This window comes from Calidris pugnax, unplaced genomic scaffold (genome assembly GCF_001431845.1).
Source record: "Calidris pugnax isolate Ruff unplaced genomic scaffold, ASM143184v1 scaffold41, whole genome shotgun sequence".
Classification (NCBI taxonomy): domain Eukaryota; kingdom Metazoa; phylum Chordata; class Aves; order Charadriiformes; family Scolopacidae; genus Calidris; species Calidris pugnax.
Window position 1 is genome coordinate 22343737 of NW_015094509.1, and position 14056 is coordinate 22357792.

The 14056-nt window shown below is 36.4% G+C and overlaps 1 protein-coding gene across 6 annotated transcripts in view; it reads right to left on the reverse strand.

The window, feature by feature from the left end:
• Positions 1–14056, reverse strand: part of ASAP1 (ArfGAP with SH3 domain, ankyrin repeat and PH domain 1) — a 180535-nt gene that overhangs the window by 57159 nt on the left and 109320 nt on the right. For all 6 annotated transcript variants that reach the window (XM_014965377.1, XM_014965381.1, XM_014965378.1 and 3 more), the window contains 5 exons: positions 7267–7412; positions 3990–4064; positions 3573–3622; positions 1217–1346; positions 376–461 (listed from right to left, as the gene is read on the reverse strand). In XM_014965377.1, coding sequence (XP_014820863.1) covers positions 376–461; positions 1217–1346; positions 3573–3622; positions 3990–4064; positions 7267–7412 — 487 coding nt within the window. The remainder of the gene's footprint in view (positions 1–375; positions 462–1216; positions 1347–3572; positions 3623–3989; positions 4065–7266; positions 7413–14056) is intronic.

Genomic DNA, 14056 nt, shown 5'->3' on the forward strand with positions numbered 1-14056 from the left:
CTTACCAGTTTCACTTCAAGGAATGTCAAAGAAATTACTGGCTTTCACAATGGTTTTAAAATTTACACTAAAACCTAAAAACAAGTTATTTATAAAATTACATTTAAGATCTACACCTCAAGAACTAAGATTAATTTCATACGCAAGACGCAGGGCTTTCCCTTGGCCTCTTTCTCCATCTCTCCTCTGCCCCGCTCACTTCCATATTCTCTACTCAAAGCCTACTGCCTAATAAGATGAAGTTGCAGACACCTGGCACATTAAAATTATGATCAAAAAATTCCCAATGTATCCAAAACAAATTCAAAACAAAGGGAAACAATCATTTATGTAAAAAAGAAAACTATAACTAAAGCTTAAAAGGTTTGCACTTACTTGCATTGTGCATGATAATACTTAATAAGGTTCTGCAGAAGGTCCACACCTTTTTTTGTCTTGATTTCATTAACCTTAATAAGATACTGTATAGACAGTGAAAAACATGTTGATAATCATACATCACAACCTTCAACAGTTTTCAATCAATAAAACATCATTTGCCTAGTGAATTATGTTTAACCTGGGTGCTGACTAATAAGCCACCAGTCCACCACAGTTAAGCAAAATACAAAAGAGATAACAGTTTATTTGGCCATGCTTAAAAAATTCAAAACATTCCAAAGGATAAAAAAAAAAAATTCAGAAAAAAATTTTCATCTTTTATAATTTTCTGAAAATGTCCCTTTTAAAATGGTACTGCAGTAATTACTGAAATATTCTAAAAATATAAATACCATGCAATTTAAAGTAATCACTACTGAAATGTAACAAACTATTGATAGAAAAAGCAATTTTATGGAACTAACGTATATCCTTTATCACTTCATTAGAAATTTTAGAAGGCTTCAGAAAGCCTGTTGAAAGAAAGATATCAAAAAAGCTCCCAAACTCCTCAACCATAAACCTAAAAAATAAATATTTCCATAGCATATGTTCAGCTCAAGAACCTTAGCATAATAATCTAAAAAACAAAGAAAAGGAATAAAACAAAAGGAAGCCAAGTTTTGCAGGGAGTTGCTAAAATAATAATCTTTATATTGCTGTACTATGTGACATTGAAATAATTTCCTCTCCACTCCCATTAAACAACGAATTAGATTTTACCATTTTTAAATGAGGCCTACAGGGTATTTTTAAGTTATGGTGTCATAATTAAAAGTTGAAACTTGTTTCTTACTTCACACATCTGTAGCTGAAAAAGCCGCCTTTCCTTCTCCATCTCCTCTGCTATCTCTGCTCCAGTTATTTCAGTTCTTATCATCCCATGTTGTTTTGCATGTTCTCTTTTTTCCTTTTCAATTTTTGTACTGAAATTTTAATTAGAAAACATTTTAATTAGAAAATCATCATGTGACCTAGTATTATTTAGGAAAAAAAAAATAATCAAGAAATATCAAAGAATCCACGCCGAAGATAATTTCCTCTATGATACCAAATCCTGTATTAAATGTCCAGAACTAACGGAGTCATGAAGCTGCCCTTCCTTCTTTTCACTCTTTAGCTCTCCTCTCTAGTTCCTGTGCTACTTGGGAAAAAAAAAAAAAGAAAAAAAATCTCATTCTTTCTATAGGATGTGCTCCATAGCTTTCATTTCTATATATTGCACTGTAAAGCATACATATAAGAAACTACTGATTTGGCAAGAAAATGGCAGAATATCTTAAATACATTTCTTGCTCGTAAGGCAGGAATTAAGAAAAGCAATATTGCAGAATATGAACTTTACTGCCTGCACTAAATGACCTGACTTCCAGTCATTACATTTTCAGAGAGAACCAACACTGAAATTCTGAAATAGTGAAATGCAAATATGGAACTAAGAGGCCACTCAGAGACTTTTAATCAGAGTTCTACAGTGTGACCATCCTTAGGTATCTACTCTGCAGACTAACTGGATACTCCATTTGTGAGCAAACTTAGATTTCCAACTGAGAGTAGAAAAATTTAAACAATTTTCTGATTTATTTTTTAAAAATCCCAATCTTTCTTCTCTAGTAGCCTTTTTGAAAAAAAAAGTAAGACTGAAGCTGCACTTCTGTAAAACAGGTGACAAAGCGCTGTGTGTTTATTAGACTGGTACTCTACTCCTTGCCAGGAAAAAAAAAATCAAAAAGGAATAGTTTATTTGGTTTTGAACTTTGTGTTTCTCCAGCTAAGAAAATAGAATAAAACATAAACATAAACATATATATAACAAAACATAATATTTGCATGTAGAACAAAGCGCTTTTCAGCACTGCGCCTCTAAACTTGACTTGATATTTGGCCTTGAACAAATTCTGGGAAATTATGTTCTCTGAGGGACATCTGCTTCTTGGTCTTAATAAGCACAAGTGAAATTTGCTCACAGGAGGGGGAAAAACAAACAAGTTACAAGACAACAGGCTTCCTTCTGTAAACTCGCCACATTCAGAACAGAATCCCACGATGATTCCAGGTATTGAGTCCGTATGAGATACCTCTGTCTCCAAAGTTCTATTTAATGGCATTTGGTATAAACAGGCTGGCAAAGATTTCCCTGATTTTACATATAGCAATTTGAGGGGCAGAAAGAATTTTTTTAAACCAATTTACTGTCTACAGAAAACTATTCCATATTTCTTTTTCAAAATATGCATTATCTGTAAGAACTAAATAACCAAAAAGGAACAAAAAAAATCCCAATTCTGCATGCTCAACTGAGAATGATGTTGTGGTTTTGGGACAGGAATCTCCTTTTTAGATTTTACTTTTAGATCAGTAATAACCTCATTCCCAGTTCAGTTGTTCACAAGGATTTTACACTGTAATAAATTTTGAAGGCAAAAGTTACTATATGTAGGTAAGAAAATTATGCTGATAATAAATGTTTCAGCAGTTCTCAGTAGCCTGATTTTTTTCCTTCATTGCTTTTTTTTGCCCTCCTGGTAAGACATAAATGAAGCAAAGCTAATAACAGGATTAAAAAGGGGAATAAATGAAAGTTATTAGCTCCTAAGAGCTCTTGACTTCTGATAAAGCAACTGCCCATCACTTCCTTGAGAGCATTCTGAACCATTCCACTGACATTTCTGCAGTTACGATACTACATGTTTCCAGCCTTCTGTTTTTATAAATAATTCTTTCCCCACAGGAGACTGTTATTATAGCAAGAAAATATTTTTAAAACCACAGATATTTTAAAAGTCACAGCAACTGCACTAAAACTTTTGCCTCACAGAAACACAGTTTTGCAATACAGGACAACATATAAATCCTGTAATTTTTACTATCAGTAAATATTGTGCCTATGGTTATAAGAATGTGTAAACGCCATCTGACATCTCCACAACTCACTTTACAATGTTCAGTATCTAAGCATTACCTTCCTTACACCAAAGAAACACTGGGCAGTCATTTAACTAGTTGACAGAGAACATAAAAAAATTTTATTTCTAGTACTGCAGAAGAGAGATCCAAAAAAGAGGTGTCTTGCTCACATACAGTACATAGTTTGGGACCAGGAGGGGAAATTAAATAGAAAATAAAAAAAAATGGAGGAGAAAAGTACTTACAATTTGGTTTCATAATCCTTCCAGGCTTTGTCAAAAGGCTTTTTGAGGTCCTTAGGAAAGAGAAAAAAAATGCTGAGAACATTTTTAAAACTTTGTTTTTACAGTTAAAATATCAAATTATAAACAGCAACAAAAAATACTGTTTTGTTTTAAAATTTTTCAGACAGCAGTTGGAAAAAATGACTACTTTTGAATCTCATAGAGTATTCCTTTCCTGTGCACCTTAAAACAGGAATTTACAATGAAATTCTGAAGAAGCATCAGTCATGCCATTTTTTAATTTGTTCTTTGGACTACATATAGAATATTAATGGATGCAAACAGGAGAAATAATTTCATGGGTGCATGGAAAACAGTCACAAGACAGCTGAACCTGAAAACATTTCCCTAAATAAAAAGTTAGTTTTCAACACTTACCCCTTTAACACCTTTCAAGTCTCCTTTTAAGAGAGAATCCAAAGTGAAAATAACATTGTGGCTTAAACCCTGGAGCTAAGAAGAAAAACATTATACTGTTATCATTCAAAAGTTTTATTATGATCTTATCAAACTACTGCCAACAAGTCTTCGAACTTCACTAATGAAATTTCAATCATGTCAAAATTTCTAAATTAAGAGTAAATTCAAGTCTGGGAAGAATTAATAAACATTCACTTGGATCAGATATAGAAGCATTATAATTAGTCTTTACTTCTATACTGTAATATAAGCCCAGAATTTTACAGATAGCATACAAGAAAAGTTCTGAAAGCACCTCAAGGTAATCTTCAGTCTCTCAAAGCAAACATTTGAATATTGCTAAATTACTTAGGAAGCAAATGAGATTTTGGAACAAATGTTTCTTATAGCCTCCTGAATGAGAAGCAAGGACCTGCTGTGCCACGGCAGACACACAAGACACATGTTAATTGGACCACAAACAAAACAAACACAGTACATTCCTGCAGCTTTTTTCTTATTTTTAAGTCTATCCATTAAGAATAACCAATTCAAACCATTAGTACTTGGCTTGAAATTACAGATCAGTAGTCAGCTACTAGGACAGTTAGAGAAGAAAAACCTAAATAGCAGCTTTTTACTCCAATATGGTATGATTTTGGAATCATTTATCACGTAGTGGAAGACTTCATAAAACAGTAGCCCAAATGAACTCGAAACATGTCTGATAACAAAGCAAAACAGTCACATATCTAGAGCAAAATAAAGGAAAAAGCCCTTAACAGATGGAAACACATATGATAATTTGGGAAGTAGGGATGTGAACAGAAGATAATTTGCCTGCAAAGATTAGCTGAGGATGTTTAGACGAAAGGGAGGTGGGAAAAAAACAGGCTTTAAACATTTGGAAAAAGCCAAGCACTGCAAAATTTAAAAAAACCAAGTGATATGCAAGTGCTGCAAATGTTCTTCCAAAACCTCATCTAGATCAATTTAGATACTGATACACTCAGTTTCACATACACAGACCTTCATGCAGCTTTTTAATGCACTATTAGAATGAATTACTGCATAAAGAAGGAAACCTGGAACACCAAAGGAGGTAGAAGTAGTAAAAAGAGAGAAACCAATTCTGATGGGACACTCAGAGATTGAGATTGCTGAAAATGTAGGCCAATGTTGACAATGACCAATCACAACATAATTACCTTTACAAAATGTTACAGAAGCGGTCATTGTGTACCATTATTATATATAATCTTTAAAAAAAATACAATATTTATAGGTTTTAAATTTCAGATGTTATATTTAGTGATTACATCAACAGGTTAGAGTAAAATTTGCACAGAGGCCAAAATAACCCAGAACGACAGAAGGCTTTCCAGAGGAAAGCAGGTCCCTCGTGTATCTACTGGTCCTTAAAACTGCCAACACTGAAGCAAACAAAGGATAATCCCGGCAACTGGCTGGAGCAAAGCTCTTAAAGAAAGCAAACTTCATTGGGATATGTGGGATCATCCTCAGATGAGTAAGTAGGTGATGAAGATGCAAACTCAGAAGGCAGAAATAAGGAAAAGCATGGCAGGTGAGAATTGACATCCTGCTGGAAGGGCCTGTGCAGTCTGAGACATTTCTACGTGAATCTCAGAGGAGTGCAGAGAGTCAGATGAGAACATCTGCTGGTACCAAGACATTCTGGGTAGTAAAGCAAAACCCAGGCATGAAAAATTGCAAAAGAACCTTGTAAGACTTACCACTTAAAGAATGAAATTAAAGATTGAAGTCTATGCTGAAAAACGTGAAGTGACACTTAAGGAGAAAAAAAAAAAACTGCATACAGAATCATGGTTATGAAATAACAATCACCAAGAAAAACATCACAAGGGAAAAAATACCTTGAAGTTACAAAACAGACTCCTTTGAAAACATCAGGCTTAATGCCCAGTAATCATAAATAATCAGCCTTCAGAAAAGGGAATAAGAAATGGCACAGTGTTCATGTTTGTCCCCTCTCATTTCCCAAAAGGGTACAATAGTACTAAGAGAAGATGCAGAAAGGACCATCAAGGCCAATCCAAATTACAGAATAACTAAGACTCAGCTTGGAAAGTAACAGACTAAGGGAAAGGAAAACCAATAGCTATCTGTAAACTCCTGGGAAAAAAAAGGAAAATCCTTATATTTCTCGTAAGATATAAGAATCAGGGAAGAAAGGACTGAGTTCAAAGAAATAGAACTGACATTTCAGAGAGCAGTTTATTTTAGCGCTCTGGAGGAACCCATCATGTTCTGTGCCAAGCACAGCCCACATTCAAGAAATCCTTCAACAATCTGATGAAGTAGTACCTGACAGGGACTACAAAGCAAAAGATAACTGCCTCCAGCACCAACATCTCAGAGCTGAAGACTGTTTTCATGAGCACAGTACAGAAATTATCCCCATATGTTTACTCTCTTCTCTTCCCTAAAGATTCACTCTTGGGCAACTGGCAAAACCAGGGTACTGACTGCTTGGACCTTTGATGGGACCTAAAGCAGTTGTGCTCACACTGGGGACTCTAGGAAAGAAAGCCAGCAATATCGCTTACACTTTACACACCAAAAAGTTTGGTGAGAAGCCAAACTGCAAGAAAAACATAAAATTGAAGCTACCACTTTCTGAATACAACATTATTGCACAAGAAATGTGGCTTTGATACCTTCAGTGTTGAAATATACTTGTTTTTTTGCTATCCAGCTTTAAGAAGAAAAAGGCCTAAGATGAACTTTAGATGAGACAAACCTTTAAACCACCTTTATAAGCCCAATATTTAAGTAACAGATGCTTTATATAACACAGGGAGAATGAGCTATTAACACCATTTAAGCACACACCCCAAATAGTTTCTTTTCTGGGGGTAAGACAAAACAGCTATAACTAATGGCATTGGATTTTTAACTGAAAGACTTTAAGTCAGGGAACAATTTAAAATTAAGGCCCATAAGAAGAGATACATAATACCGTCAATCACTAGAGAATGATGCCTCAAGTGATGTCTGAACATTTATATTTTTCTTCTTAACTGCCAATAAACAATCAAACACAGCAAGTGTGTAGTAACACCCCTTAGAGATAATCTCTGCAGAAATTATTATGTTGATTTTTGAAAAACAAAAGAAAGCATCTCTAAATGATCATCAGTCATCAGGATCATGAAGTTGTTGTATTGTACTTTATTTTGTGAATAACTAAAAAATAAAGTTTGAAACCCCTCACCAGGTTCTTCAGCAGCGTTGATAATTCTTTAGTAAGCGTGGAAAATTTTACAAAAGCCGTGCCAAGATCTGGATTATCCCGACTTAAAAAATTACTTCCAAATTTATCTAGTACTTGTGCATAGTTTTCTTCATTTTGAACATGATCTGCAAAAAAAAAATTAGAAGTCAGAAAGTTTCTTACTTGTAGACAGTCGATTTTTATTTTAAGCTTATGTATTGCAATATAGTGACAAACCAACTGACCTTCAAAAAGCCACACATTAATGCATTTACTGAAAATCACAATAATTTTAATATTAAAAAGAACTGTTTAGCAATAGACATACATATATGCTTCTTTTAAATCAGACTTGAATTTGTAACACATCAATGAAAAAAGCTCCAATAGTTATTAAGAAAGTAATAAAATAAATAAAAGATTCATGAAACAATGTAAGTACATGTGCTCATTTTGGAAACAACATTGGAATTTATAATTGTCTCATGTAATGCAAACTTATTTTTTATTCCAACGTAGGACACTTTTGCAGAACAAATAAAGTCAATAATACCAGACATAAGCTGAAGAGAATAAGTTTGAATCTGACTAAGTTTAAAAGAAGAAACATGTCTTACAGACAAAGATTCCCTTTTCACCTCCTATGTAAAACTTAGCTACCCTCCCCAATGGAATACGTATCAGTATATAGCCAAAGGCTTGTTTCAATATACGTAACAGCAAACTGGACGTACAGAGAGGTCAGAACCAAGAAGATGAAACTGAAGCCAGTTCAAGTGAGCACAATCTTTAACTCAATGATGAAGGAAATTCTGAATTACAGACCATTGTGTCTGAACTGTTTTTCCTGCTTCTATTACTTTCCTTTCTGGCATCTGTTTGCTGCCTTATTTTTTTGTTTTGTTTTGTTACTCCCACTTAGCATCTTTAAATAGAAAATTTGCCACCACAGCCCTTTGGGACACGCTTTATCACCTCCATCTCTCTTAGAGGAATATTGTCGGTATTAATTAAATCAATATTTCACTTTAATAAGTTTCCTAGTCTTACTGTGGTTTTTTTTTCTGTAAGCCACAAACACAAAACCACAGAGCTATTCCAGCTAGAATAAGTTCTGCGCAATGAAAGGAAGGAAAAAAGAGAAAATAGGTACCAATAGGTACCGTGTTTTTGCCCAAAAGACCTGGAAGTTTTATATTCTTCAAGTTGTCATATTGCCTGAGAGCATGTGAATTACAAGGGGGAGGCAGGGAAGAAAACTGAAAAGAAGGAGAAAAAAAAAAAAGGGGTGGGTGGGTGGTGGTGAAATCTGATGAAGAGCTAAACAATAACACTTCTAAGGTATTCCGGGTGCTCAAAACAACAGTGCACTAAAGCTCCAATCAAAAAAAAACCCGAAAATCAACAGCCTATTAGAAGACACACAAAAAGTCACACTGCTTAGATACCAAAAACAAACCCCAAACCCCACACATCAGACAAGTTACATTCTAAAATCAGACATTAACGCTTAGGTTTTCAAAATGCCAAATACTTAATCATAAGTTAATATGGAGTTGTAACTCAAACAGTACGTTTTTAATAAAGCTGTTTCAAATAGCTTAGCATTAAAACCAAGGAAACCACTATCCAGTAATAAAATATGCACTTTGTTTTGATGTAAGAGCTGTTGCATAAACATACACAGATGACTTTATCTAAGAAGGAGCTCTGGCTTATGCAGTCCTGAGCTAAAAAAGCTCAAACACACCCTACTGTTCCAAAGGAATAGGAAGGATAATGGAACAAGGTTGTAAAGAAATCTGCTAGATCATGGAAGCCCCATCCTTGCCAAGGAAGCTCTGCTAACCCCACCATATTTCCTAGCATTTTGATTTTAAGTGCTTTGTTGTTTCACAGAGCATTTTCAAAAATAGCATTTGAAAGAGACTGAGAGAGTGCCGAAGAAGAGAGTTTCCTTTATCTGTGGAAAGGCAAAAGGCATTCCCAGTCAGAAAGAGGAAGCAGGAAGCAGATCATTGTCCTAGAACAATATATAGGAAATTCTCAAGAATCCCAGATCGCAAATCACCTAAATCTAAACATGAGGCTTTGGTTATGATGTAAAGTAATATATTTGTAATTACCACACATATACACACAAAATTCAATTACTGCGTAAGAATAAAAAAATTTTCAATTTTTAAGTAAGTATCAACACAAGTCTTGTAAAAGGAGAAGAAATTATTTTGTTGAAGAGGTAAGGGAGTTCCCCACTTGATCTTAAAGGCACATAGATGAAAAATTATATCTGCAATGTAGGCTATGCCAAAATGCAACATAGGAAAATCAACATTCTTAGAGCAAAGAACATGCTTCAATGTCCCCGTAGGTGCCTCATGCAAACACAGAAATCACTTCCCAGCGTCCTAATAAAATTTCCTCTGCATAAAGCGATAGTGTGCATGACTTGATGTTTACTTCCTTAGATACAAGTACTGTAGGAAGGACTTTAATAACCCGAGAGAGCGAGACACGAACACTGACAGCAGTACGGACAAAGGACATCGTTTGCCTCCTAGAACTGGCTCATGTCTTCTCAGCATTGCAAACAAAGCTCAGGGCTGTGTTGAAAATAGAACAGCTTCCCCAGACAGACATCCTCCTCCTCCAGCAGCTCCCCGAGTGGTGCCAGTACAATGGACAATTGAGGATGGGCTCTGCACACACGGACGAAGGAGCCTCACTCATCATCCCCTCTCCAATGGGATCTGGCACAGCAGCCAGTACCTGAGCCCACACTGAGGACCTCACTAGAGAACGGCAGATGTAGTATAAAGCAACATACTGGACCAAATAGAGCAGTGGTGTTTTCTGAGCTGGAAGATAAGCATCTCTTCTCCACAATCCACACCTTCAGCCACTGAGAAACACTCAGCACCGAGTTTATCTTTGTTTTGAGAAAACCCTGGGAGAGCCCAGTGCACAGCAATGTTGTGGCATCCCTTCCTTGTGCATTCTAACGTGTATATTGAGGATTTTGTGTTCAGAGGGAATAATACAAACCCATCTGAAGACGCAGATCCAAGCAGCTGAGGAAGGAAGGATGGCCACAGCAGCTTACAGCAGCCTTTTGCTCCTCCCCAGAAGCAGGGAGCCCCCTCGCTCTGAGCCCCCCAACTCTGTGGAGGCTCAGGCTCAAGGACTCCCAGGGCTGAATCCCATCTTGTTCTGCCCCAGGCAGGGACCTGACCTTGTCTGTACCTAAAGTCACCTTGTGGTAAACTTTTCCCAGGACAAAGACAGAAGACTGAAATAAGCTTCCAAGGCACACAAAGAATTCATACTCTGTCATTGAAACCCACAACATTAAATACTTTCTCTCCCATTCAAAAGTTACCAGAATTTTAGTATGTGTTTTTGAACTCAGTGAAATTCATGTCTACTTGTGCATATTAAGTAAGGAAATTGAGGAACAAATATCGTGAAGAGAGGTTACAGAACAACCTTTATATACCGGAGCTAGAAAACACATCACTAAAATTAAAGCCTTAAATTTCCTTTGTCTAAAACAAGTTTTGTTCAGACATATTACCCTGCAAACACTGAACAACGTAAAAAAAAGAAAAAGAGTTAAATAGTTTACAGAAGAAAAATGCACAAACAATACTCTTTCCTGTCACTGATTATCCTTAAATTACACCCAAAGAAACCCGAAGAAAGTCTAAATTACTAAGAATTATTTCTGCGTATCTGATTAAGTAAAAAAAAAAAAAAAAAAAAAAAATCACATTCAGAATCCTGATCAAGTTGAAACTATTTTTATGTTGCATTTATGAAACAGCTTTGTTCCAGGGGTAGCCAGAGGAAAAATAACAAAGGTCAGAGCCAAGTTGCATTTATGAATGGAAAAACATACACATGAAAAGACTCAGAAAGACTTTAGAAACAGCAAGAAAGCTGGCAAGGTTAAAAAGGATGGCAAAAGAAGTTATTTGAAATAAGAAAGCATCCTTTCTCATTTCATCCTTCACATCCTAATAAAAAAATAACAGGAAAGAAAAAAAATTATTTGACTACCATATTCTTATCTGGACTTGATAACAATAATGCCTTCTGGGCTGAGATTGCTAAAGGGAAAAGTAATAAAAATCTCTTTCAAAGACATCCAGAGCAAGGAGTATTTCAGCAAGTCTGCAAGGTTCTCTAGATCATCACGGTGTACGAGCACTGAGATAAGGCAGCCCAGAAAGGTAAATGACTTCTTTTTGTGCCTGTGTTCAGCGCTGATGTGCTTGAAGAAGTTCTCATGGAATAATTTTCTTTAAACTCTGCTTCAGAGGATTTATACCAAATCTAAGTGGGAACAGTAGAACTCATAAAAGCTGACAAAATGAGCAATGGCAAGTCACTTAGACCCACACACAGAAGAATAAAATAGGCAAACTATATAGTTGTAACGTAAAGCCTCTTATTTATAACAGCCTCAATACTACAGGGAGAATGAGAAGCAAATATAATAGCTATTTTTAATAAGAGTTCCAGAGAGAACTGAGTGTTCAGGCATGCGCCAGTAGAGCAGTAATGCTCATATATTCCTCAGGCAATTTGTAGGAAATCCAGTGCAGAACAGAACTGGTGGACATGCAGATAAATACAAAATGCTGAACAAGAAACACAGGTTTTATAAAAAGAAACTTTTACTTTAAAAATCTCTTCCCCAACCCCCCAGGGGATCAACAAGCATGTGGGGAGAGGAAATCCACATTAAATGATCTGTTTGGATTTCTGAGCAGCTCCGTCCCTCACCAAAACACTAGAAGGAACTAAGCAAATTAAGAGGGATGAGCCTCACACAGAGGAAAGACAGGTCAAAAAGATGTGGTGGGGGAAAGAAAAGAATAAAGAGTTAATTTTCTCAACACAGGGAGGTCACCAGTGAAGTCCTCTATGAAACAGTGATAAGGCCCACGTAGTTTAACAACATATAAACGAGTTAGGAAATAAGATTCATAGAGATAAACTCTTTTCTTCTTTTCCATACAACACTATAATTTACTCAGGGCAATATAAACAAAATCTGACTCCGAAGGTGAGCTTAATCTGTCCAAACACAGACTTCTACAACAAAGTTAGCCATATTGGAGCTTGAGATCTACCCTTCCTCATACATCCAGCATCGGAAAAGTTACGGCTCAGCTCAATCCTAATGGAGATGCAGAGGAAGTCAGATGTATCTCACCCTGGAAGTCTCTACATCCATCCATCATTGTGCACGGCAATAGGCCCACATCTGGCCAGCTCCCAAGTTAGATGTGGAATCCCACGTTGAATGGTCAACAGATGAAAGTGTGCATTAGGCAGCATAACACACAAGGGAAAGCGCTCCTACCTTAAAGAATTTATTGTTTAACAAGCCATTATAAAGAAAGGGATAGGAGTTATATCACCTTGACATTTAGTACCAAGCTAAACAATGCTGAACATCAGTAATGATTAAGAAAGAAACAGAGCACGCAATAGAGCAACATAAAAACATTGCCATTGCCCTTCCTACCCTTGTTGCCCAAAATTCACTCATTCCCTTTTTAAATAAGAAAATCTATGCTGCCATTTTGGAGAAAGCAAGTAGGAATGATTAAGTGTATGTGACAGTTTCTGTAAAAAAACCCAAAAAACCAAACAAAAACAAAACAAAAAACCCATCCCCCTCCCCCAGCAAAAAAACCACCCTGGGGCTGCTGAGTTCAGAAGAGGTATATTGTGGGTGACTGTGGAAACAACTCAATCCAGAAATCTGTTTCAACAGGTAGATGGATGACACCGAATCAAGTTTGGATTCATCCACCAGAAAGTCCTCCAACACTGCTCTAGCAAGTTTGGGACTTCAAAGCCCCCTACAAACTCTTGTCCCCCAGAACATGTGTAAGTCCCTCAACTTCACATCAAATGAGTCATTCTGAGGGGTCTGTGGCCAACGCTTTGGGACTTGGACAGGGCCAATCTCCTCCTCAGGGGAGCTGAGGTCTGAAGGGTGTGCATGGGACAACTTTGCAAGGGAGCCCGGGTACATTTCACTAGTTTGATGCAAGACTATGAATGATAAGAGATTTACATGAATTTAAATTCCTTAGACAAAATGAATCGTAGAAGTCTGTTAAAGAACATCAAGCACCATGATATCAGTCCTTACTCAAGAAATTCTTGGCTTTCATATCATTGTGAGCTGAGAAAGCATTAAAAAAAAATTTTAAAAAAATCACTCCATCTTTGCACCACTTCTCTGCTTCCTCAAGAATCTGCTGCTGATCACTGCAGGAGACCATGTGAACTGCTGGTCCGGCTCAGTACCTTTGGTCCTGCATGGATTTTATGGTTTTATTTCTCCATTGTGTAAACTCTTTTGACTGTATTTGGGAGCTATACCAGAGAACTAATGAAAAAGAGCTATTGAAAAATCAACAACAAAACTAATTGTGCAATCTACTGCTGTTACAATTCAATCCAAATGTTATGGGAAAGCTAGTCGGAACAGCTTCTCCATTAAGCTCAAGCACCATTCATGTAAGATGGGTTCCTAGTTACAGATTCAATCTATCATGCCAGAAATAAACAGCAAGCCAGATAGGATAAAAAAGGGATTTTTTTATCATGGCATGTAGTGATAGGACAAGGGGTAATGGCTTCAAACTGGAAGACGGTAGGTTTAGGAAGAAATAATAATAATAAGAAGAAATTATTTACTCTGAGGGTAGTGAGGCACTGGAACATGTTGCCCTGAGAAGCTGTGGATGCCCCATCCCTAGAGCTG